Here is a 24297-nt window from a genome sequence, read left to right on the forward strand (position 1 = left end):
TTACTGGGCTGAGTTCTGTAGTAAGAGGGAAACTAATACACTTTAAATTGTGGAGGTTGGCTTCTGCTCTCTTAAAGCTGTGTCTGAAGCAGGGCTTGAAACCCAGACTTGGTTTGTGAGAGTAACTGTTGCTAGATCATCTGGTTTGCTCACATTTCTGGGGAAAGGGAAGCAAAATTCCCAGTACAAGAAGCTATCTTGCATTCCTTAGCAAAATTCATTAAAAAGCAATCGAACTTTTTTTTTTTTTTTTTTTTGCAAAAAATGTGCAAAGTAACCAAAGCTGACACCTGGGATTGCAGTACCTAGGGACATAGGAAACTGCCTTCTGCTGACTCAGACCCTTGGTCCATCTAGCTCAGGATTGTCTCTACACAGACTGGCAGGAGCTTCTCCAAGGTGGAAGGCAGGAGTGTCTCTCAGCCCTTTTTTGGAGATGCTGCAGAGGTGGGTGTGGGGGAGAGACTTGAACCCTCCTTGCTCTTCCCAGAGCAGCTCCACCCGCTAAGGAGAATATCTTACCGTGCCCACATGGAGTCTCCCATTCACATGCAAGCCAGGGCGGACCTTGCATAGCAAAGAGAGCAATGCATGCTCGCTACCATCAGACCAGCTTCCCTCCCCACCTGTCCCTCTAGCCCCTCCTCCTCCTGTCCAGGAGAGCCATACACTCCTGTCACATGTGGGAGGTGGCCATGTGCTTGCTTTGTGACCTGAGCCAATGTCTGGAAGTTGAAGCTGCAGTTGGTCAGGGAGTGTGTAAAAGAGCAGAGAAGTCTCTGCCCCAAGAAGAGTGCAATCTAAGTGTAGGCAGTGGAGAGAGGAGGCAAGGGTGATGAACACACCTGCTGCATTTGTTTGCTCCGTGAATGGTGATTGCTCTCGCCATTTTCTTCCCCTCCTGCCCTTTGCCTCGGCCTGCCTGGACTTCCCCTGTTGGCAACATTTTGGGGCTGTCGGTGTCTTCTCCACGGGAAGCAAATGTCTGCCTTGAAATGCATTGCAATTCTTGTGAAATGGAGCAGTTCCTCTTATTGAATGTGATCTCCCTCTGCGGAGATGTTCTTTTCCTCTGGGTTGGTTGAAGAGAGCAGGCCAGGTCTGCTGTCCCGCAGAACTGCAGTTAAGGCCTGTGTGATATTCCCACTCCTCTCCCTCCCTGCACGAGCATCTACTTCTGATTTCAGTCAGAATTAAATAAATAAATAAATTGGGCATGACGTCTGAAGCATCCAATCTTGGTTTATTCTAACATGGGGGTTCCCAACCTCGGGTCTCCAGATGTTGCTGGATTACAACTCCCATCATCCCCATGGCCTTTGGCCATTGTGGCAAGGGATGGTGGGAGTTGTAGTCCAACAACACCCGGAGACCCGAGGTTGGGAACCCCTGTCTTAATAGATAGGGAGAGGGTCACAAATAGCCACAGTCTGCCCACCTGCACACAAGAGCATCTTTTCCAGTTGAAAGCTGGTTTCTTACTGCTGTGCAGAGTGCTCTGTTTCCTCCTTCAAGCCCCCTTCAGTGGTATAGCCCCTTCCCACCCCCCCAACAATCCCTCTTCAATCCTGCGGTTCTTTTCAAAGAGAAGCTCCCCCCCCCACTCATCCTGCCTTTGCTTCCTTTCCCCCCCCCCCCCGACCCTCCAGGCTGAGAGCGATGTGGCTTCTCTGAACAGGCGTATCCAGCTGGTAGAGGAGGAGTTGGATCGTGCCCAGGAGCGTCTGGCAACAGCCCTGCAGAAACTGGAGGAGGCTGAGAAGGCGGCCGACGAGAGCGAAAGGTGAGGAAGCGGCCGGCACTCTTGTGCCAGCAACAGTGGAAGCAGGGTTGGGGCAGCCGGGCCCGTCTTGGAGGCCGTGAGCCGCAGTGTGTCAGCGGCAGCCCTTCAGCCCACCACTTAACATGGGGCACAGACCGTCTCAATATCATAGGAACATAGGAAGCTGCCATATACTGAGTCAGACCATTGGTCTATCTAGTTCAGTATTGTCTTCACAGACTGGCAGCGGCTTCTCCAAGGTTGCAGGCAGGAATCTCTCTCAGCCCGATCTTGGAGATGCTGCCAGGGAGGGAACGTCGAACCTTCTGATGCTCTTCCCAGAGCGGCTCCATCCCCTGAGGGGAATATCTTGCAGTGCTCACACAAGTCTCCCATTCAGATGCAACCAGGGCAGACCCTGCTTAGCTCAGGGGGACAAGTCATGCTTGCTACCACAAGACCAGCTCTCCTCCCATATCGAGCCGGGGCCCACAGTTCTTCTTGCCATAGTGAGTTTCCCATTGCCCTCCGGCAAGTGTGATGAGCACCAGCCATCCTCAACCTTAAGAACCCAAGGAGCTGCCTTCTACTGAGTCAGACCCTCGGTCCAGCTAGCTCAGGACTGCCCACACTGACTGGCAGCAGCTCTCCTGGGTTTCAGGCTGGAGTCTTCCCCAGCCCTACCTGGAGATGCTGCCAGGGATTGAACCAGGGACCATCTGCGTGCAAAGCAGGGGCTCTGCCCCTGAGTTCTGGCCCCATCCCCAGAGGTGGCCTATGTGGGTCTCCCACCCAGGCACGGACCACACCATGGCCTGCTTAGCTTCAGCAAGGCGGCTGCAGCTGTGCAGTCCCCTCTGGCTGCTGTGGGGCCCACTGCTCCCCCATCCCCAGCTGTAGCGGCCAAGAGTGGCAGCCACACATCTGCCGGGGGGGCCGAGGTGGTGCAGCCCGGCTGTAGCGTGTGCCAAACCATGGCGGGGGGGGGTGCGGGTTGGAGCAGCAGCAGCTTTGCCGGCACTCAGAGGACCTCTGTGTGTCTGTGGGGGCATTTGCCCCCCCCCAGCTCCAAACGGAAGAGGAGCCCTGGAGGTTCTGTCCGTGCTGCCCTTTTGAGAGGCTTCGAGCATGGCGGAAGGGCCTTGCCATGGCAGGGGTGACTTCTCCCCCACCTGCACGTCACCACCCTAGTAGTGGCACTTGGGGTCTTGCTTGGGGCCCTCGGAATGAGGCCACGTTCCCCGCCCCTCTAAAGCCTGCCCCTGCTGGGCTGTAAAAGAGAGTCGAAGGGCTTCGGTTTGTTTTTATTCGCCTACTCTCCAGTAGGCTGATGAGATCACCCGGCATTCTGTGTGCGTGTGTGTCCCCCACTATCAACTTCACAGACACCTCCGTGGCATCGTTGGTGATGATGTCAGCCATCCACCCCAATTCGAGTTGGCGGACGCGTAAACTTTTGAGGCACAAATGGGCAAACTTGTGGACTGTCTGACCAATTTGAACCAAATTTGGTACAGTTGTAGTGAGTGACACACAGGGACACCTCAATGGTGTAGTTTGTAATGCTGTCGCCCTCCGCAGTCCAAGATGGTGGACGCATGAACATTTGAGGCGCAAGTGGTCTAACTTGTGGACTTTGATTTGAACCAAATTTAGTCCAGCCTTAGGGACAGTGAAAGGATAGGCAGACTAGTTCTTATTAGAACAACTTGTTCTAATCCTGCTCTTCCTCCAAGGAGCCCAGAGTGGTGTACATGGTTATGTTTATCCTCTCAACAGCCCTGTGAGGTAGGTCAGGCTGAGAGAGAAGTGAGCGGCCCAGAGTCACCCAGTGAATTTCATGGCTGAACCAGGATTTAAACTCACATCTCCCTGGTCTACACTCTAGTGACTACACCCTGCTGGCTCTGTGAGCCCTTCAACGTCATTGCTCTACAGCAGGTGGGAGTTCTGGAGAGTTTGTAGGTGGATAAGGGGTCCCGTTTCCTCTTCCCTGTGTGATGCAGGGAGGTGGTTTTTCAAACATCCTCATGACCCCCCTTCCCCTAACCCTAATGTGCACCTCCAGGATACGTTAAGCCAGGGGTTCTCGAGCTTGGGTCCCCAGAGGATGTTGGACTACAGTGCCCATCATCCCCAGTCACAGTGGCCAAAGACCTTCAGTTGCTGTGGGTGATGGGTTGAGAAGCCCTGCTTTAAGCTATCAGCGGCTCAAGTGACCCGTTTGCTCCCTGCCTCCCAGCATTCTCAATATCTCCTGGGTCCCAGAGGGCAGTGAACCCGCTGTGTCCTCATCACGCGGTGTGTTGGGCTTCTTTTTCCTCTTCCTGTATGAGCTAGTCTTTTTTCCTCCCCTGCATAGTCTCCTGAGGATGCAGAAACCCTGGCCTGGCCTGGTCTGTGGAGGGGGCCCCATTCACTGCCCTGCTGCCCACCTGGGGGCCCCTGCATTTGGTGTTAGCAGGGAAGGGGGCAGAGATCCAAGATGTCTTTACGAGCCTGTTGATTAACCCTGGTTGGTGCCCCAAAGTGCAGTGAGTTGGTGGGGCACATGATGGAGCCGCTCTGTGTGCTGTGATTTCACAGGTGCGGGCACAGAACCGGTGCAGGGCGTGGCGCTGGCTGCAGAATTCCGCTGCTTGAGGCTCCTGGCTCTAGGATGGCCGAGGGGGTGGGGTGGGCCGTGCCTGCTGAAGCTTCTGGACCCAGAGAGGCTCCTGAATCAGGTTTCCAGGAGCTGAGCATGGGCACTTCTTTGGATTCCTTAGCCCTCCCGCGGCCAGTGCAACCGACACAAATTCTGCAGATCTGCCCAGCCCACTTGCAGGTCCCAGGATGCAGCTTCACTTTGTGCAGCACTTGGGTTTCAGGGTGTTAATGAGCGGGGTGTGCACCCAGCCCCCAGGCAGAGGGCCTGCCCAGCCCAGCCCAGTCATCCTCTCAAACCCTTTTTGCCCTTCCTGTTTTCCAGAGGCATGAAGGTCATTGAGAGCAGAGCCCTGAAGGATGAGGAGAAGATGGAGATCCAGGAGATCCAGCTGAAAGAGGCCAAACACATTGCTGAAGATGCCGACCGCAAGTATGAAGAGGTTGGTACTTGAGGGCAGCAGGGGCCACCTCTGGCCGCTGTTCCCAGGGAGGACATCAGAACAGCTTTGCTGGATCAGGCCCTCCAAGGCGGCCCATCGAGTCCAGCATCCAGTTTCCCACAGCAGCCCACCAGATGCCTCTGGGGAGCCCACAGGCAAGGGCATGTCCTCTCTCCTGCCGTTGCTCCCCTGCAACTGGGATTTGGAGGTGGCTCCATCAAGACTAGGGATGGATCAAGACAAGCCCCCCCCCACCAGTTTGTCTAAACCCCTTTTTAAGCTGTTCCATCTCATGGCCATCTCCACGTGTCTCCCGGCTGCTCTGCTGGGTGACCAGGAGGCTTTGTGTTTATTTATTTTATTTTATTAAATTTATGGTCATTGACCAAGATGAGGCTTTGTGTTTGTGGAGAAAGGCATAAGAGGGGCCTGGGGAGCAGTGGCCTTGTCGAGCACAGGGGTCCCCAGCTGGTGGCACTCCACATGTTGGCAAACTACAGCTCCCATCATCCCCAGCTGTAATTTATTGTGGCTGGGGGTCATGGGAGTTGTAGTTCACCATCATCTGGAGTGCGGCTGGTTGGGAACGCCTGGTCTCGCAAGTGGAACGGAGGCCAGCCAGAATGTGAAGAATAAGCAAGTTCTAGACATCGAAGCCCCACTTCCAGGCTCTGCCGTGTGGAATTTGCTCTGTTTATTTAAGCGCAGCTGTGGAATTTTCCTTTCCATGTCACGACATCCAAAACATTATCTCCCCCCAGCTGAGTCAACAAGGAGGACTTGGTGGTTGAAAGTGGGGCCTCTCCCAGGATGCAAAACCTCATTGCTAAGTCCCTTAGGGCAGGTTTTTCCCAGGTGTTCCGGGGCGGAAACTCTCCTCATCCCCAGCCATGACTCCCAGATGCTGGGCTGCAGGTCCCGCCACCCCCTGCCTGCAGCTATTGTGGCTGAGGATGGTGGGAGTTGTAGTCCACGAATATCTGGGGATGCAAGTGGAGGAACCCCCCCCCCCCAGGTTAGAGAATATCCAGAAGTTTAGAACGGTTTACAAAACTTTTTGACAGCAGCTTGTGGGGAGGGAGCAGCTTGTGGGGGGGTACCTGAACGTGGCCGTAAGAAGAGGGAGGAATCAGTCAGGGCAGAGGTTGTAAGAGAAGGTGGGTGGTGGCCGGCGCTCCCTTTAGCAGGCATTCCCAGATGTTGTTGACTACAACTCCTTTGGCCATTGCAGTTGGGGATTATGGGAGTGGTAGTCAACATCTAGCAATCCCTGCTACAGGGAGCACTGGTAGCCAATCCCTGTTTGCAGTAGTCTGCCCTCTCCAGGGACCCCTAGCTGCCGGGCCACTGGATTTGGGCACCCTGAGTGAGTTCTTAGTTCCCAGGTGATGCCTGATACGACATGCTGCCTTGTGTCTTCTCTGTTGCGATAGGTGGCTCGTAAGCTGGTGATCATTGAGAGCGACCTGGAGCGGGCTGAGGAGCGGGCTGAACTTTCAGAAAGGTAAGGGCTGCCCCTCTGCTGTGGAGCTTTTTGGGGTCCATGAGGCAAGCATGGCATAGCTGACAGTCCCGTGATTGACTCGTTGAGTGTGGCAACTGCAGTCGCTGTATGCAACAAGAAAAGGTGTCTTTGTGCGTGTGTGCGCGTGTGTACCTGTGTGTCTGTGCTCTATGGTGTCTGGGAGGTGTCCTTTCGGGGGGTGTCTGGTTTTGGTCACTGCATGCTTCTGCGGGCTCACGGATGTTTTTGTGAATGGCTCTGCATTTTCATGTGTTCACTAACAGCCAAGTTCGACAGCTGGAGGAACAGTTAAGGATAATGGATCAAACGCTGAAAGCATTTATGGCTGCAGAGGAGAAGGTACTGGCGCTCATCTACATCCCTGTCTGTGTAATGCGTGATCAGGGTTAGCTGCGACCCACCTCTTTCAGCTGCCCTAACCTGGTAGTTACACCCATTAGCGATCGTGGCTGAGCCTCCCCTCCGCTCTCGACTCTCTCTGGCATTTGGTTGAGTGGCTTTCTTTTCGTCTTCTGTGTGTCTGCGTGTGCATGTACGTTAACCTTTTTTACAGCTGATCAAGCCCCGAAAGAAGCTGAATTGTCTGGGAGACATGAAGATCTTTATACATGCAGTTCTGAATACACTTGGGTCCACTTCTCCGGCAACTATTTTAAACAGAACTTTTGCTTGAGGATGCAAAAAAAAGGAAAACATCCTTTGACTCCTTTGATACCTCTAGACAGAAGAGTTTTGTTGCCTCAAAAATTGCTGTATTTACCTGGATCCAAGTATCTCATCTCTGCTTTTTAAGAGGGTTCTCTTAGATTCAGGATCTTCTATTTGGGTTAATACGGTACAACACTGGAGCAGTTTGTGGTGGGTTTCATTCTGGGCGTAGTCCACCAGAAACCTGCCTCCGTGTGCCAGTGTGCCCAGTTCACAGAGAAAACCTCCTTGCATTTGTGATTGACGGCCGCCTTGATCTCGGAGGGATTCAGCTGCTTTCAAGGCCCTCCTTTTGCTATGAGATTCCGTTTTCATTTTTCTCTATCTTTTCTCCCCCTCTTTTTTTATTTTTTTATTTTCCGTTTGCTTGACTGATCTTCCTCCTGCCCCCTTCCCTGCCTCCGGTCCAAAATAATAGCAAATGTGCTGAACTTGAAGAGGAGTTGAAAACTGTGACCAACAACCTGAGGTCGCTGGAGGCTCAGGCAGAGAAGGTATGCGCTAGCTGGGAGGCTCACACCGTGCGGAGCAGGTTTGACAACTCAGTCCTCACCATGTTTGCTCAGGACCAAGTCCCAGGTGGCTCAGTGGGAACTTTGCTTGCCTGGCAAGTGTGCTTGCTCGAATTACTACTCGTACTTCTGTGATGGCAATCCAGGGAGTTTCTTGGGAGTAAGCCCCATGGCACATGGGCTCCCTTCCAAAGGAACCCTCATAGGGTTGTGATGCATTTCTGTCTTCTACCAGTGCCCTACATTATGAATGATGCCAAATCAGCATATGAAGCGTCCTCCTACGGAGGGTTTCTCTAGTACAAGGATACCCAGACATTGTTGGACTACAGGAGTGGACTTTGGCCACTTTGGGTGGGGATGATGTGGTCAAACATCATCTGGGGGCCCCCTTCAGAGTGCTGTCTACTCTGGAAGGATGTTGCTCATCAGCAACGCAGGTCCTGGGCAGAAGACATCCACGGTGCTGTTTCCCGAGATGCTTTTTACTTGCCATGTCAGGAATTGGACCTGAGACCTCCCCCTGCTATGGCCCTGCAGGAAAACTATACCGTAAAAAGTTATGTCAATATCTCTCTCTCTCTCTCTCTCTCACACACACACACACACACACACACACACACACACCCCCAAACCTGTTAGGATGGCAGCCTTAACCTCCATGGCCTGAAGATAATGTGGCCTTTGTTCAAGCAGGTTGCAAAAGTTACATTGCTGGCAGAAGGAAACGGTCCCTGTCTTCAGCCTTCCTGGCCTTGTGCTGTGAACAGTGTTCCAAAAGAGACTGCGGCCTTGGTCCAAAACATGTGCTTGTTATGGATCTGGGAGGGGACCCATTTGGGTGCCTTTCAGTGCCATACAGCAGAGGCTCTGAACTTCTCGCAAATGCCCTGTTTGAATTCCGTGCAAGTACACTTGGAGAAGAACCAAACCAGGGGTTCCCAAGCTGGGGCCCACAGATTTTGTTGGGCTAGACTTCCATCCTCCCCAACAAGACAGATCGCTGCACCTGGGATGATGGGAGCTGTAGTCCCAACGTTGTCTGGGGAGCCAGGTCTGAGAACCCTGATCCTAATCCGATGCTGCTCTCTTGTCATTTAAGCCCCTCGTCGGGGCTGATCTTGCTGCATAAGGCTCCCCACAAATGGGCCACATTTCCAGAAGCATCCATGGGACAATGCACAGCCAACTTGAAAACTCTTCCCACCCAAATGTCTCCCCATCTTAACAAGCTCAGCTCTTGAACCTTTTTTCCTTATTAAGTGTGTGGCTCTTGAGAGAGAGAGAGAGAATGAAGTGAGCTGCAAGGCGTAGCTTTATATTGGGTCAGCTGTAGTCTTGAGGAGCTCTCTCTAATAGCTAGGGTGTCCGCAGAGGTCTTTCCCAGCCCTGCTGTCGAATCTCCTGCAGGTGGAGATGCAGATTTTCCAACCTGGAGCCTCCTGCAGGCACTGTGTTGCTAAGCTGCTGTCCCTTCTGATGGCCAGGATTGATTCAGCCTGTCTGTGTTGGAATAAGATGGGCTCCAACTTTCTAGCGGGACAGAAATCTCAGTTGGGCAGGTCCGGGGTTCTCAAACTTGGGTCCCCCGATGTTGTTGGATTACAACTCCCATCATCCCTAGCCATGATGGCCAAAGGGGATGGTGTCAGTTGTAGTCCCACAGCACCAGGAGACCTAAATTTGTGGGTCCCCGGGTATAACCCCTTGCTATATGCAGCACAGCATTGGCTCTCTATGATAACCAGTTAGCTAGTGATCAGTAAAAGCCTTCAGCCACACAACAAGAAGTTGAGGGGTGGGATAAAAATATAACTGTAAAAGAATTGACCATAGGGTGGGTTAGTTTTACCTATTGTGTGAGCCCCAACCCGGAGGCGTTTTGTAGCCATATGCCTTTTGTGTTTGTCAATTATTTGCCTCTCACTGCGATGAAGTAAGTATTAAATCTATTTAAGACACAGAAGTGTAAGAGACGAAAAGCCATTTGAATGCTAGCATAGTTAGGTTTTTACCAGCTGCCCTCCCTTAGGTTTAGAGCACTTGTATCTGGCACTGTCATTTTGCTGGAGTCTTCCTTGGCTTATGTGTCATGCATTGGTCAGGAGATGGTAGTCGGTTGAGTCGTATCACATTTGCATGTGTAACATGAGGACTGATGCCTGTGGTTGACTTTTCTGCTTTACAGTACTCGCAAAAGGAGGACAAATATGAAGAGGAGATCAAGATCCTCACTGACAAACTGAAGGAGGTAAAAATGCCACTGTGTCCTTGGGACAGAAGTTGAACTAAGCGAGTGGTGTGGAAGCCCTGTTTCCCTGCAGCTTCTGCTCTAGAGATCTCAGACAGAGGCCACAAGGAGAGTCTTTTGCGTGAGCCTCCTTGAGATGAATTTCCCCTGGTGCCAGAGGCTCATTCTGCTCTTGCCCTGCTTCCGTTGAGTCCTTTGTGTACAAAGAACCAGAGAAAGAACTGGATCGTTACCTTGTTTTTAGAACAGGGTCTCCTAATCTGTTTCTGCTCAGAGTCACTAGTAAAGCTCCAAAAACATTGAGCAAATAAGATCCTTTGGTTCTAGCCTTTACAGGATCCTGACCCATTTGTGCCCGCCCTTCTCCTGCCCCATTGGAGTCTCCACCCTCCCTGCGCCCACCTCCCTTCATTCACTTTCCTCTTCTCGATCCTGGTTGCCCCCCAAATGTGAGGATGGCACAGATGAGCTCCAGTCATGTTGACATGGGTCTAGGGCATGGCTTTCACTTGCCCGTTGAGCTTCAGGTTGGGAGCTGCAGCTCTTAACCGTGTGTGTGTTTTTGTGTGTGCTCCTGGTCATTCCTTTTTGTAGGAATAACTTTTTTCTGTGTCAGCGCACAACACACAAGATCCCCCATGGTTTCTCTGTGATGGTTGACTGGTATATGTGTGGTTTTACCCTAGGCCGAGACCAGGGCTGAATTTGCTGAGAGGTCGGTAACCAAGTTGGAGAAGAGCATTGATGACTTAGAAGGTACGAAACTTTATTTACTTGCCTTGCTAACCTGGGCCACTCTGAGGGGGTCCCTCATGGAACTAGAAGGCAGGGTTGGAATGCCTTAAACCAATAAGAAGCTGGGGTGGCAGACAACCCTTCCTATCATAGGCATGTTGTGTGGGCAACTGCTTATGTTAATTGAGAAATGACAAACCTCTCTCCTGGATTACCAGTGGGCACTTTCTGCTTCCTGCCCCGGCACAATAAGTTTGTACCGTGTTTCCCCAAAAGTAAGACCTAGCAGTAATTTCTGATGTACCGCTAATATAAGCCCTACCCGAAAATAAGACCTACCCGAAAATAAGCCCTAGTGCATTTTTGGGGCCTAAAATTAATATAAGACACTGTCTTATTTTCGGGGAAACACAAATAACTTTTGATTAAGGTCAAGAACACCGCAAACTGAGGTGTCATGTCTGAGTAACAGTTGATGGACTGAAAGGACACTGAGTAGAAGGGTAGCAGCCAGCTATTCAAACTAGAACTTTTTTGAACTTCAATAAAAATAAGACCTACCCGAAAATAAGCCCTAGTGCATTTTTTGGGCCTAAAATTAATATGACACTGTCTTATTTTCGGGGAAACACGGTACTAGGGTTGCCAACTTTCGTTGTTTTCTTAGTGCAGTCCAAAAAAATCACATTCCTCTCCTGAATTTGGAGCCATCCCTTTCAAAATACAAACCCCGGACACTCTTTCTAATTCAGAAAAGGAAACGTGCCATAGTTAAATCAGCAGGAACTTCCAAAGAGGAGCTCTGAATGCCAGTTTGTGGCATAGTCTGAAGGCAGCTGATGCCGCCACCTTGTTTAAGTATTAAGCAGATGGCAGCACGGATCTGGTCAGTGCCTAGATAGGAGACCACCTGGGAACCCCATGCACACAGCACTGGATTCCAGGGAAGGAAGTCGGGCTATAAATGAAGCATATAAATATGGCTGGAGCTCTGTATGTGCAGAGGCTTCCCTGACTTCCTCGTCCACACTCGTTGATGGAGAGCATTCTGGAACCAGGCAGCTTCTCTCATCCACTTTCCACTTTGGAGACAAGATTAGATTCTTCTCTTTTGCTGAGAAGAACCCTAGCTGTTTTTGGCTACTTGTGTTTTTTTTCTTGTAGAGGGTCCTCAACCTTTGGTCCCCAGATTCTGTTGGACTATACCCCGTCCCTGCCATCATCAGCCACAAAGGTTTGGGAAAGGTGGGAGTTGTAGTCCAACAACATCTGAGGAACATCTTTCTCCTTCCCTCCTTGAAAGAGTTGCTGCATTCTCCCTTCAGATTCACTATGGCGCTCTGAGGAGAGTAATAGCCACTTGGTTGAGTTGACACCAGAGAGAGACACAAAACTGCACCTCCCTGCTCTAGAATAAAACGTAATGTTTTTGGCTTGTGTCCGATGTTAAGTCAGGGTAGGCAGCTTTGACTCTCCAGCTGTTGAACAACAACTCCCATCATTCCCAGCCACAGTAAATTGCATTTCGTGAATGATCACTGACACATATGACCTGGCTGCTCTCGACTGAACCAAAAGTGGCAGAATTGGATGTTGTCCATCCTAGTTGATGTTACTGTTTCCCAAGCAAAAGGGAACTCCACTCAAAGGAGGCAGGCCCTTAAATTCATTGACCTGACCCTGTCTGTGGTAAGCAAGACAAGGGTTGAAAACATTTTGTCATTGGCTTTAGATGGGCAAGGTCCTGCCTTTTGTCTCTGTCTCTTTCATTTCTGCATTCTCAATGTCCTGAGATTTCCTCCCTCCTATATTAAAGGAGGGGATCTGGTCTTGTGGCAGCAAGCATGACTTGTCCCCTTAGCTAAGCGGGGTCCACCCTGGTTGCATATGAATGGGAGACTAGGTGTGTGTGCGTGCGTGTGTGCGCACTGTAAGATATTTCCCTCAGGGGATGGGGCCACTCTGGGGAGAGCATCTAGGTTCCAAATTCCCTCCCTGGCAGCATCTCCAACGAGATAGGGCTGAGAGAGACTCCTGCCTGCAACCTTGGAGAAGCCGCTGCCAGTCTGTGTAGACAATACTGAGCTAGATGGACTTGCAGTCTGACTCAGTATATGGCAGCTTCCTAGGTTCCTGCTTTTTCTGGGTATTCCTTTGCCAAAAATTGGATGGGAAATGTTGTTGAGCCATAAGTTCAGTGGTCACAAATGTCAGCCGAGGGAAACATCGTGTTCATTCCAGTTAGGAACATTTCAAGTTAATTTAATTTCTGACGGAGATAAGTGAAGGTCAAGGCAGCTATTTGGTGGCACTCTGTAATTAATTGGCGGGTAACTTAGAAATCTTGCTTACGTGTTAATGAATAGTGTCCATGCAGAGTGTGCTGCAAGCTTCTTGGCAAACCCTTCCAAGTGAGTCTTGCTGAAGGAAAGCCTTTTTGCAAGACTCAGTGGGGCGGGAGTATTCCTTGGAGGCTGCATTCGCTTCCTCCGGAGTCTTTGGCCAGGAGTAATAGGCAGCACCCCAGTCTGCCCTGCTTTCATCCCAGTGGGACCTCTGGGTGGGGAGAGGCTGCTCTTTCACTTGAGGCATATTGTAGCTTTGGAGTGGAGGTAGCTGCATTAGATGACGTTCTGGACCAGAGGAGCCTTTCGCTGCTCCAAAGAAAGGAGCTGCAGAAAGCCCTCGATTCCGGCACCATTCTGCCTGCTGGACATCTCTGGTTGTGTTGGGTGGTTGTTTCTCCCTTCCTCCCCCTGTTCCCCCCCCACACCATGGCACTTAGCTCCAAGATGGGGTGCTTTATGCCACAATGCAGTTACAAAGTCAGAAGGAGAACCTGGGGAGGCTCCCAATGGGTGCTGCAAAAGCATTTACTCTGACAAAATGCTCTCCTAGTACCAGTGGAAGGTCCCTTCTTTCCCCCTGCTTCCGCTGAGTGGTGCAGCTGTCCTCCACATCCTGTTTCTCCTTCAGTGATGGGGGGAACGGACCTTTATAGAAGCATCGCTGAACAAGGCGTCTTGGGCATTATTGCAGAGAGAGGGGATTTTTCTCCATAGCACCACCACATTTATTGACCCATTTGCTTGGCTTGCTGATGGATTTCCTTTGCTCCCTGCATTCAGCTCTTCCATTTTTTTAAATTTGTTTGACTTCTCTTGTGTTCTGTTTCACTCTCACTGTGTCACGTGTGTCTCCCACACACTTCTCCCTTCTTGCTGCTGCTGTTTTCGGATGGTCTTCCCTGCCACCACCTGCACCACCCTGGTCACCGCTTCCTTCTCACTCCTCTGCACCTCCCCTGGTGCCCTCTAGATGAGTTGTATGCTCAGAAACTCAAGTACAAAGCCATCAGCGAGGAGCTGGACCACGCTCTCAACGATATGACTTCCATGTAAATGGGCTCCTGTTTCTGCTTGCGCCTGTCTCTCGCCACCTCCGTGCCTGCCAAGTGCAGCCCTGCACGTTAAACTTGCTCACTCTTCAGGGCAGGGCTGGGTTCCCCGCAGCTCGGTGCTGCTGGTCTGCTTTCGTTGTAATCCCTTAAGTTTCTCGCCCTTCTGGTTTCAGAGAGTCACTTCAAAAATGGGAAGGCCCCGTTTTTGCAGCTGGAAAACAAGAGCAGACCACTTGAGCTTTAAAGCTCTCCTCTCGTGGTATTTATACTCCTCTTGTCGTGGGGCCCGTCATTGGAGCCTCCCCCTCTGGTGGCAAGGCGGGTAGATGGGGCTTCTCCCTCAGTAGATTGCAGGAGACCCATGCAAACTGCTGATGGATGAATTGGCTCTGGCCCTTCTAGCCAAGGCCCCTTCAGAGAAGAAAATCCTCTGGCTTTAGCATGTTCCTCTAGCATGAAAGAGTGGGCAAGTTTCAGGTCTGGCTTGATGGATTTCTGTAACGTTTTGGCAAGGCTCACTTTGACCTAATCTACCTTGAAACCCTCCTCCTCCTCCTCTCCCTCACTTTGGTTGTACTTTGGGTTTCTCCTTACAGTTCTCTTCTGTTCAAGCATTTTCTGAAGTTTCTCTTCCTCCTCTCCCAAAGTGTAGCATTTCTAAGGTTGCTGTCCTGAACTCCCTACCTGGGAAATAAGCACAGTCAACAAGACTAGTAAATTGCAACTTGAGGATTAGATCGTAAATCCAATCGAAAGGATATATCCAGGATCATCAGTCAAATCCTAGGAAATGTATATGAAGGCTTGTGTAAACTTCCTGAAGGTTGTCCCCACAGCCCTTTTCACTTTTAGATATTGCATCCTACTTTTCAAGCATCTTTTTGCTTAGCCAACTTACTTAAGGGGCTTAGATTTACATTCCTTTAAAAGCAGTGAAGAGGGAGTCAGGATTGTTGAATCTTGCCTTGGGGGCATGTTACGCAGCATTAGATTAACCATGGGGTGCCCTTTTGCAACGGGGAGGTGCATAACTTTGCAGAAGTGCTCTTATGCACGAACACTCTGCAGAACATTTAAGGCTGACTCTCAACTTGGGCCCAAAGGATGACAAGAATGACCCCAGGATGTCCTCAGTTCCCACAGAGGGGTGGCCTGAGGAACACTGTTCCCTAAATTAGGGATTTCCAGAAGTTGTCGACTACAGTTCCCGGAATCCTCAGCCAAAGGCTATTGCAGCTGAGGATTTTGGGAGCTGTAGTCAACAACCTCTGGAAATCCCTCTTACAGAGTACACTGCTGGGGACATGGTGATCATGGAGTTTTTCTAGAAGCAAAAGGTCCTTAGCTTCAGCATGCATCCTGCTGGTAGACACATTCGGAAAGTGGAATGGTGACTATGTTGAACTAATTGATCATTAATTAGAGGAAGGAACCAGGCATGCAAAATATCTTGAATGAAATGCCTGCAGGAATTGAGTTTTTACTAAGGGCTTGATCTGTTGTTGTTGTTTTTTTCCTTCTTCCCACCAAAAGGCACAAGACAGCAGTGTTGACTTGGTACACAAAAAATAAGTGATCATGAGTGGTAGAAGTTGCAATGCGTTTCAGGCCTGAGTTGGGCCCATCATGATTTTTTAAGAAATGCTGAACAGAAGTCAACTGTCCTGTAAACCTGAATACTAGCATGTGGTAACACTGGGGTTTGCTAACTTGGTTTTTAAGAAAACCAGTAAAGGGGAAACCCAAGAGTCCAGGCTTTGGCCAATGAATCAGGCCAGATGTGCAGCATTTCAGTCTTTCTCAATGTTGCACACCGATTGTGGTTTTCTAGCAAGTGTTGGGATTTGGCAAGAGCCTCCAGTATGTAGACTTGCATACACCAAAGTTTTCCTGCATTTCTCCTCCTACCCTACTTAATTTACAAACAAAAAATATTACAACATGGTAATGCTTAGGAATATTTTTTGTTCTTCTTGGTGGTTGTGGTTTAAAATCCATCTGTGTTGCAGGTTTTGCTTGATAAACTTCCACACCAGTCGCCTCTCTTTCACTAACCTCTCACGAACGTTTTGCAAGATCTTTTCGTTTGAGGACGCAAGTGAAGGTTTTTGCATGTGTGGGCACTCTGGTTATGGTGCAGCTTGCAGTGGGGAGACCCCCTGGTCTGAAGAGGCAGTTTGAAAAGGTGGACTGTCTTGCGAGTCCCAGGAGGGTCTGTGGAGCTTGGAAACGAAACAGGATTCTCCCTCCAATGGAGCAGGTTTCTTAAAAGGGAGGGGGTCTTGGACTTGGGAAGTCAGCAGGTGTATAAACTAGGGATGTGCCCAGAACTGGGGGGGGTGTGTGTGTCTCACTTTAAGGGTGGGGGAGGGTGCACTTGCCGATCCCCCCACCCCCGCTTTCCCCCCACCGGCACTCAGTGTTGGTAAAAGCCTTCGGGGTGGGCAGTGTACCTCCCTGCTGCCCTTTCTCCCTCTTCGGCCAGAAGTACCAGGTGCATGTCTCGCGTGCGCTCGTGCACGTCAGATGGGCGCATGCATGATCGCGAGCGTGCGCGATGTGCACATGCACGCCTGGTACTTCCAGCCGAAGAGGGGGAAGGGGCCGCACCGCAGGGAGGTACACTGCCGCCCCGAAGGCTTTTGCCGACACCCAGAGCTGGTGGGGGGGAGGGGTAAGTGCACACACCCCTCTGCCTTTGGACTTCAAACCCCCCACCAGTGTTTGACCCTGTCTGGAGGCCCATAAAAGGGTCTCCAAACAGGTTCATGCACGTCTCTAGTATAAATGAGCCTGGTAGCTGTGGTTCGGCCCTTTTGACTCCTAGAATGTGTGCAAAGAATAGACCTGCTGGGGAAAGAGTCTGTTTCTAGCCCTTGTGATGGTGCACATGTCCAAGGAGGATGCGCAGCAGCGGGACCGGCCCTTTGCCTGCTCGCTGGCTGTTGGTTCTTCCTCATGGCCTCTGGCCGTTCCCCTGGCCAGCGTGCCCCTTGTGGGCCCTGGTGGCCTCCTTATCTCAGTAGCTCCAGAAGTGTGTAGTGCCAGAAATGGAAGGCTCCCATCAGTCAGTCAGAGGAGGCAGCGGCTGCCTGTGGGGACTTTGGGGGAGGAGTCCCTGCTCCAGGGACCCTTCCCCTTAAAGTTCTTGCAAGAACTTGAGGACTGCCAAGGGCAGCTTCAGTTTACCTAGGAGGCGGACCCTCCTGTTGGTCTTTCCAAAACTTGGGGGAATGCCAAAGTCGTTTTCTTGCAGGAATGCACATATTGGGCTCAGAATGAAGTAGAGGCTAGAGCACCTTTTAAGCAAAGCAAGCAGGTTTGCCTACGGCCTCCTGAGGAGCACAGTTTATTCTGGACATTTGGAAGCTCTTCTCAGAGTTTTGGTTCCCCCAGAGCACACGTTGAGAAACGGCCCTGGCGTAAGCAGGGTGGCCAGCTGGTGGGTCTCCAGCTGTTTAGGACTACAGCTCCCATCATCTCCTGCTGCAATTTATTGCTGTGTGGGATCATGGGAGTTGTAGTCAAACAGCTGGAGAGCCTCCGGTGGGCCACCTCTGTTCATAAGAGTGTTTTTCATGAGAATGAGCAGGGGACTCTTTTCTCTTCTGACCCAGACTTCATTTCTCTGAACTGCTGCATCTTTTCTCCCCACCCCTGCCCGCCCCAACCATTCTGCCATATTTATTTCCTGTCTCTTATCTTCACACAGATAAATTTCTTTGCTTCACCTCTCCAAAGACATCTTCGTCATGCTGGATAAACCATCTTTCCCAAGCTGTTGGCTGTTTCTCAGTTCACTGTCCTGTTCCCCTCCCGCTGTCCCATAATCCTTCCCTCCTAGCGCTCGCTCTCAGGACATGGGGCACACTCCCTCCCTCCCTCTCTCTTGCCTTTGTGCCTTTCTTGACTGTACAGAAACTCTCCAACTTTCAATGTAAAATAAAATCCCAACTGTGTAAGCTGTATCTGTTTTGCTATTCCTTTTGCCTTTTATTTATTTCCACCATTTCCAATACAAATAAAGTTAAAAATCTGCTTTCTCGCCACTAGGGATTTATTCTTATGTTCTGTTTTTGCCTCTCTCTCTCTGGTTCTCTCCCCACCCCCATCTCCCGCTTTGTTCTTCTGTTCCTACATGCCATTTCACAAACATTTTCACTAAACAGGCGTGCGAAACCTGCAATGCCAGCCACCTTCTTGGGATGAAAGAGTGGGGAAAGTGGTTTGCTTTTATTATTTGACTCTACAGAAAGCAGCCAGGTGATGTTGCATAGGCTGGATTTTCAAGAGTTAGTTTCAAGATGAGGATTTACTACCTTTTGAACGGACCACATTAATTTTCAGTTAAAAATCATATTTATATAGCTCCATCCATCTCCATGCTACTTTACAGTGGGTGAAAGGAGGGGTCCCTGCCCCAAGGGGTTCACAATCTAGAAACAGACACAAGGAAGACATTAGAGGCAGGTTGAGGATGTTGCCACTTCATGTACACAGCCCGAGGTTCAGCTTGGCATTTCAGAGAAGTCTGAAAGTGCACTGCAGCCCAGGTTGTGTGTCTTTGCCTTGTGTGAGCATTCTTAGAACTTCAGCTTTCATTTAAACAAAGGAAGTTTCTGGCCCTCATGATTTGCGAGTTGGAAGCAAAGGCAGAAGCGTGGCAGTGATAAGAGCAACAGAGGCAGCACTGCATCCCAAAGGGAAGCCTGGAACACTGGATTGAGTGTGGGGCTGGTGGGAGCCGGAGCGCTACCAGCTGGGATTGCGAAGCCTAGAAATCGGTCCAGGTTTCTTCAGTGCGGCCTTGGGTCTTCCCCACTGGCTTGGTACGTTGGATAAAAGCCTTAGCGCCATTCTCAAGACCAAAAGCTGGGTCGTGGGGACATCCAGCCAGGCTCTGAGCCCCGGGCACCCTCAGAGACCGTGTGGGAGGAGGGGGAAGGGATGGGGTGCCAAGCCACGATCTGGGCAGCCAGCAGCAGTCAGCCCACATCCAGTACCCAGACTGTGTTGAGGGTGGAGGGGAAGCAGCTCCTGCCACAGGTTCCCCAGGCCCTGGCTATGATCACTCCCCACCCCACCCCACACCTTGATTTTTGCTGACACGTGGCCATTCCTCAGGGGCATGCCCAGGACTAGGGACCTGGCTGGATGCTCCTCCTTCCTGGTCGTGGTCATGAGCCTCGTATTTGGTGGCTGGCACTGGCTCCAACGTGAGCCTCGGCGGCCGCCCAGCTGCTGCTGGCTTTGGCTCGGCATCCCCATGCTGCAGAAGACGGCAGCCCCCAACTTGTCCCAAAGGCAACGCACTGCAGAACGTGTGCCTGTGCGCATGCACGCACGGTCCAACTCTTTGGACGGGTAGTGGGAGAGCGTGGTCCAGGGGCTGCAGTGGGCCTTGGCTCTGTCTGCTGGCTGGCCATGCCGTTGCCGTGGTGCTGCTGGCCCCTCCTCTGTGGACGGGGCTGAACCACTGTTCCCTCCCGCGGGGGTGCCCAGATGTTGCTGACGACAACTCCCAGCATCCCCAGCTGCAGTGGCCTTTGGCTGGGGGTTCTGGGAGTTGTAGTCGTCAACATCTGGGGATCCCTGTTGGAAGGAAGACTGGGCTGAACCCAGACGAAGGCTGCAGAAGGAGGTGGCCGTGTGGCTCTCACTGTGGTCTGCGTAGTGACGTGTTGGACTGGGTTGCCAGCGGCCTGGTTCTGCTTTACTTCCGGTCACTACAGGGGAAACCCTAAGCTAAGAAGGGATACACCGTGCCCTGTTTCCCAGACTGGCTTTCCCAGAGCAAACCCCAGCTCTTGCTTCCATCGTTGCTGAAATCCCTGCAGGTGGAACTCCGCCAACGAGCAGTGTTGCCTGCTGGTTAACCAAAAGAGAGTTCTAACCCAGAACGGCACAGTTTCGGCCCTCCAGCTGCTGTGGGACTACAGTTCCCATCAACCCTGACTGCTGGCCACTGTGGCTGGGGAAGATGGGAGTTGTAGTCAGACAGCTAGAGGGTAGTCTTTGGGCTAAGCCCTGCTCTGCCCTTGGAAGTATGTTGGGAGGTGTGGGGGAGAAGGCAGGCTTGGACCCCCTTGCCTGCAGGCTTGGGGTCAAAGATATGGCGATTTCCCCTAAAAGGGAGAAAATCTCTGTGGCGCAGGGAGGGCCTGCAGTCTGTGCGTAGAAAAGCTGTTTCATTATTATTCTTTTGCTATTCAGCTGCTATTCAGTCCTCAGAGGGACTTGCAATCTGAGGAGAAACACAAGGGAGGCTCCAGCAGCGGCCCCTGGAGGGGATGCTGGGCCTGGAGAAGGGCCCCAGTTGCTCTCCCCCTGCCAAATACAAAAGAATCGCCACTTTGCAGGGGATAGCAGGGAGTCCCTGGAGTTGTGGACTGCAACTGCAAAGGCCGTTGCAGCGGGGGATGCTGGGAGTTGTAGTCCACAACATGGGGGACTCCCTCTGACAGGCAACCCTGCTCCTGGGCAATTATTAAGACGCTTTCTGTCACTTGACTCTCACCAAGAGGCTTCTGGCCTCTTTCCGCTCCATAAGAGAGTCGAAAGACCCACTTCCTTCCCCCCAGCTGCCCAGATACACGATAACAGGGATGTCCATGGCAGAAGGCGTCTTCCGATTCCCAAGGGGGAGGGAAGGAGGCCGGGGGCTCCAGGGTGAGCTGGCCGGAGCCAAGGATCCTTCTGGCCGGGGGGCTCTGTCTTCTCCAACAGTGAAGACCTAATCTGGGCTTCTTGGAAATCAGTTGCAGTCGACCGACAGGAGCATATCCGAGTAAGCGTGTCTGGCAGGGAGGGACGAAGGCGAGCTCCCCTAAGCTGCTAGCCATGAACAACATGGAGCCATTGCAGTTCTGTTTGTTGTGGGACACGAGGTTCTCCCAGGACAGAGTCAACCTGCCTGTTCGGATTGCAGATCTCCTGGGATTGGAAACGGCATGTCGCACACGGCACCCTGCTCTTTCTCTTCCCCTGTGCCTGGTCCTTGAAGGGGCAGCTTGCAAGTGGAGAGGGGTTCCCTCACTGCCCAGAGGCTCTTCCCAGCCCCATTCACCCCCCCCCTTGCGAAGTCGCAGGCTGAAGAGGAATTACGAGCAGGCCTCTTGCTTCCTTGGAGCTGCCCGCGTTCCCAGCCACGGGCAGCCCAAAGCTCCCTTTGCTTTCTCCTAAAGACCGATCTCTCTCTCTCACTCTCACAAGCCTCCGCTTGAGGTGGGGGAGGCACAGGTTGTGGGAACCCTTTCACTATTTTTCTGCAAGGGTGGACGCGAGTGGCCAGTTTGCAGGGAAGGGGTGCCCAACCTTGTGTTTCAAAATGCTGTGGGACTACAGGTCCCATCATCCCCAGCCACATAGGGATGATGGGACCTGTAGTCCCACAGCATCTGGGATCCCAAGAGACCCCTGCTCCAGGGGTTCTCATGATTGGTTTCTTATGTGGCTAATGGTGCTGAAGGTGTTGTCCACCCATCAAGGCTGATGTTTCCTCCACTCTCTGATCTTGTCCCACAGTAAGGTAGACTGTGTGTGCGTGCATGTGCGTTCACTGGATTACTCGCAATCAAAAGCAACCTCTAATGTGTTTCTGACTACTGACCTGTTCTATGTGGTTTCCTTGCTGACATTTTGCTCTTCCTGACCTTGTCTTCCTAACCTTGTCTAACCTTCTGCCTCTCTTCTTTTCTTTCCTCTTCCTGCCTCTAACCTGTTTGCTGACTGTCCAGACCAGCTCTACCAGCAGCTTGAGCAAAACCGCCAGCTAACTAACGAATTAAAGTTGGCCCTGAACGAGGATTGAGCTTTGAGTAGGAACCGGCTCTTTCTCATGAATATGTTTATGGTTCCTTTGTTGAAATATGCAAGAGATGTAAGAAATCTTGTCTGCTGTCAGTTGGGGTGAGGCTGGCTTGGCTTGGGGCATCTGAGCCCCAAGTTGTGTGTGCAATATTTTGTTTTTCCCACTTCAAGACCAGCAGTACTCTTAGTGTAATTCTTTCCCCACAAAGGAATAAAATCCCATAGCAAGCAGCCTGTACCTTGGAGCAGTGATTTTTACCAGTAACTGGGGAGAGGAGACTGTTGAAACCCAAATCTTTGTCTAAAAGTTTCACGATCAGATGTACTCCCAACTGGTTCATATTTGACACCTGGATTTCAATAAAAACAGCTTTGTGGGGGGGTTAAATCAACCACGCAGATAAAAGCCGCTCTGTTGGTAAACTCTGCTGAGTTTAAAGGTCTGCTTGCATCACTGCAAAATGTTTGCTGTTGACGTGTTGGAAGTGTTTAGTTCTGGAGCTGTGAACTTGCGCATGTTACTTCAGTGTGTTTAATAACAGTCCTACAAAGTGTGCATGTAACCTACAACTTAATTACTATTGTACAATGTTCCCTATTTTTGTTTGCTTGGTTACAAACATGCCAACTGGGATTTTCCCAAGCAGTCAAATTGGACTTTTTTCCTCCTCATTTTTTGCTAGTTGCTAAGTATTAGTGGAATAAGATTGCTTTTGAAACCTGCATTTTTAAGAACGTGTTTAATTTTTTCCCTTTCCTGGATTTTCTCTGAAACTGTTTTGACGCACACCACCTTCCTTTCTTTTAAAAATGTTTTAATTTTAGGCAGCTAGCTGTCAGCACCAACAAAGGGTTTTGTGGTGCCAACTTTGCCACAAGCTTTTATTTTCAAGTGTGGATTTAAATTTACTCTGGCTCTCCCCCACCCCCCGTTTCTTTTATGTATGTTTAATGCAAAAATGAGATTGCTCTTGGGCTGCAAATAAGCCCTTGCACTTAGCCGCTTCTTTCTCTTGTGCCCCATGGAGTCCTCACTGCTTCTTTAGCAAAGCGGGTTTTTTGAGGAGTTACTGTAGAGAGGTTAGGAAACACCCCCTCCCCCTGTTTTGGCCATCCCCTTTTTATGACAGTTTTTTTTTTTAAGTTGCACACTTTCAGATTTCCTGGGCTGGAAAATCTTGGTATTTCATGATCATGAATGCTTCATACCCTCTCAAAATATTTGCCTCTGTGTGTGTGTTTTTTTGTGTTTTTGTTTTTAAATGCACCCAAATGGCAGCTTTTTTTCATGTCTTGGTTTTTCTAATCCAAAACAGAGAAAGTGGCACATGCCAAAGAAGAAAACCTCAATATGCATCAGATGCTGGATCAAACTCTACTGGAGCTCAACAACATGTGAAAATCCTCTTCACTGCAACCACACCACTTTGGGTTTTCCCTTCCTTCCTTTTTTTTTTTTTTTAAACACTTGCTTGCCATGAAACCCCCCTTAAATGTGCCTTTATTACTTTTTTCCATTTTGCCACATTCACAGTACCGTCTGGTAAACCCCAGGTACGGAATCAGGGGAGACATCAAGATGGGGAAGCTCTGTGTAGGTTAAAGTAGCATCTCTGTGGTTCAGATCATGTGCCATATTCCCAACCTGATGTTGCCTACACTTTGTACGGAGTTCTATCATGCAAACTGTGTGCAGTCCTTTGGAGCAGAAAGACTTTCACCTGTTCTGCCAACTTAGATATTAAAGGTTAATGTTAGGAACCCAAGAGCAGAGAAGGAGGCAGGGGTTGATTGGCATTTCTTGAAACAAAAGGTACTTGTGTGGCCCTGTAGTTTTTGTGTAACTCAGAGGTTTGTCTCGCCCAGTAATTTGATTTTCTTGGAGGTGCCACGTGCAGTGAAGATCTCGCCTTCCCATGACTTCTAGTGGAAGAATAAAACAGACCTGTAAGCCACATTCTAAGCTGTTTAACACTTGAATTCAGAAATGTGCAATTTATGGCTCATCAGCTCAATGCAAGGCAGCATTTTAGTCTGACGAGTCAGTCCATTGCAGTGTCTTAAGATTCACTACGCTGGGGAGCAACCAAACACTTACATTGGTGAATTCTAGGTGCAATCTGGTTTCTTCCAGTGCTCAAGGGAATTGATTAAATTTGGTATCCACCACATGTTTGTTGGACACACATTTTGTTTTGAGCAGTTTTTAAGAATCATATCTGTATGTAAACATTGTATAATTGATAATGGAATAAAACACACACTCTAGGACATTTTTTAAAAACATGTTGCCTTGTGATCTTCATTTCCCAGCTAAAGGTGTTTGCGTGTACAGGCTTTCTATATTAACTTTTTTTTAAACCCCACTTTGGCTTCAAGTGAGAGAAACTGTGCTCCAAAAATACAGGAAAAGCAAGTTAAGGTGGTAAAGGTTTAAGGACACTAAGGTGGCCTGAATGTCCACTACTTGTAAGCAGTAAAGACTCTGGCTAACAGGAGGAGGAAA

General features: G+C 50.5%; 1 protein-coding gene across 25 annotated transcripts in view; it reads left to right on the forward strand.

The window, feature by feature from the left end:
* The window catches only part of TPM1 (tropomyosin 1), a 39424-nt gene extending 15349 nt beyond the window's left edge, over positions 1–24075 (forward strand). For 4 of the 25 annotated variants that reach the window (XM_053272047.1, XM_053272064.1, XM_053272046.1 and 1 more), the window contains 7 exons: positions 1650–1783; positions 4734–4851; positions 6285–6355; positions 7503–7578; positions 9785–9847; positions 10534–10603; positions 23108–24075. In XM_053272047.1, the coding sequence (XP_053128022.1) occupies positions 1650–1783; positions 4734–4851; positions 6285–6355; positions 7503–7578; positions 9785–9847; positions 10534–10603; positions 23108–23190 (615 nt within the window). In that variant the 3' untranslated portion in view covers positions 23191–24075. Of the gene's footprint in view, positions 1–1649; positions 1784–4733; positions 4852–6284; positions 6356–6639; positions 6716–7502; positions 7579–9784; positions 9848–10533; positions 10604–13900; positions 13984–17694; positions 18037–21718; positions 21806–23107 lie in introns of those variants that run through there. The other 21 variants (XM_053272052.1, XM_053272050.1, XM_053272061.1 and 18 more) reach the window with 11 other exon arrangements.
* Positions 24076–24297: the final 222 nt, after the last annotated feature.

Source organism: Hemicordylus capensis, chromosome 10, assembly GCF_027244095.1.
Source record: "Hemicordylus capensis ecotype Gifberg chromosome 10, rHemCap1.1.pri, whole genome shotgun sequence".
Classification (NCBI taxonomy): Eukaryota; Metazoa; Chordata; class Lepidosauria; order Squamata; family Cordylidae; genus Hemicordylus; species Hemicordylus capensis.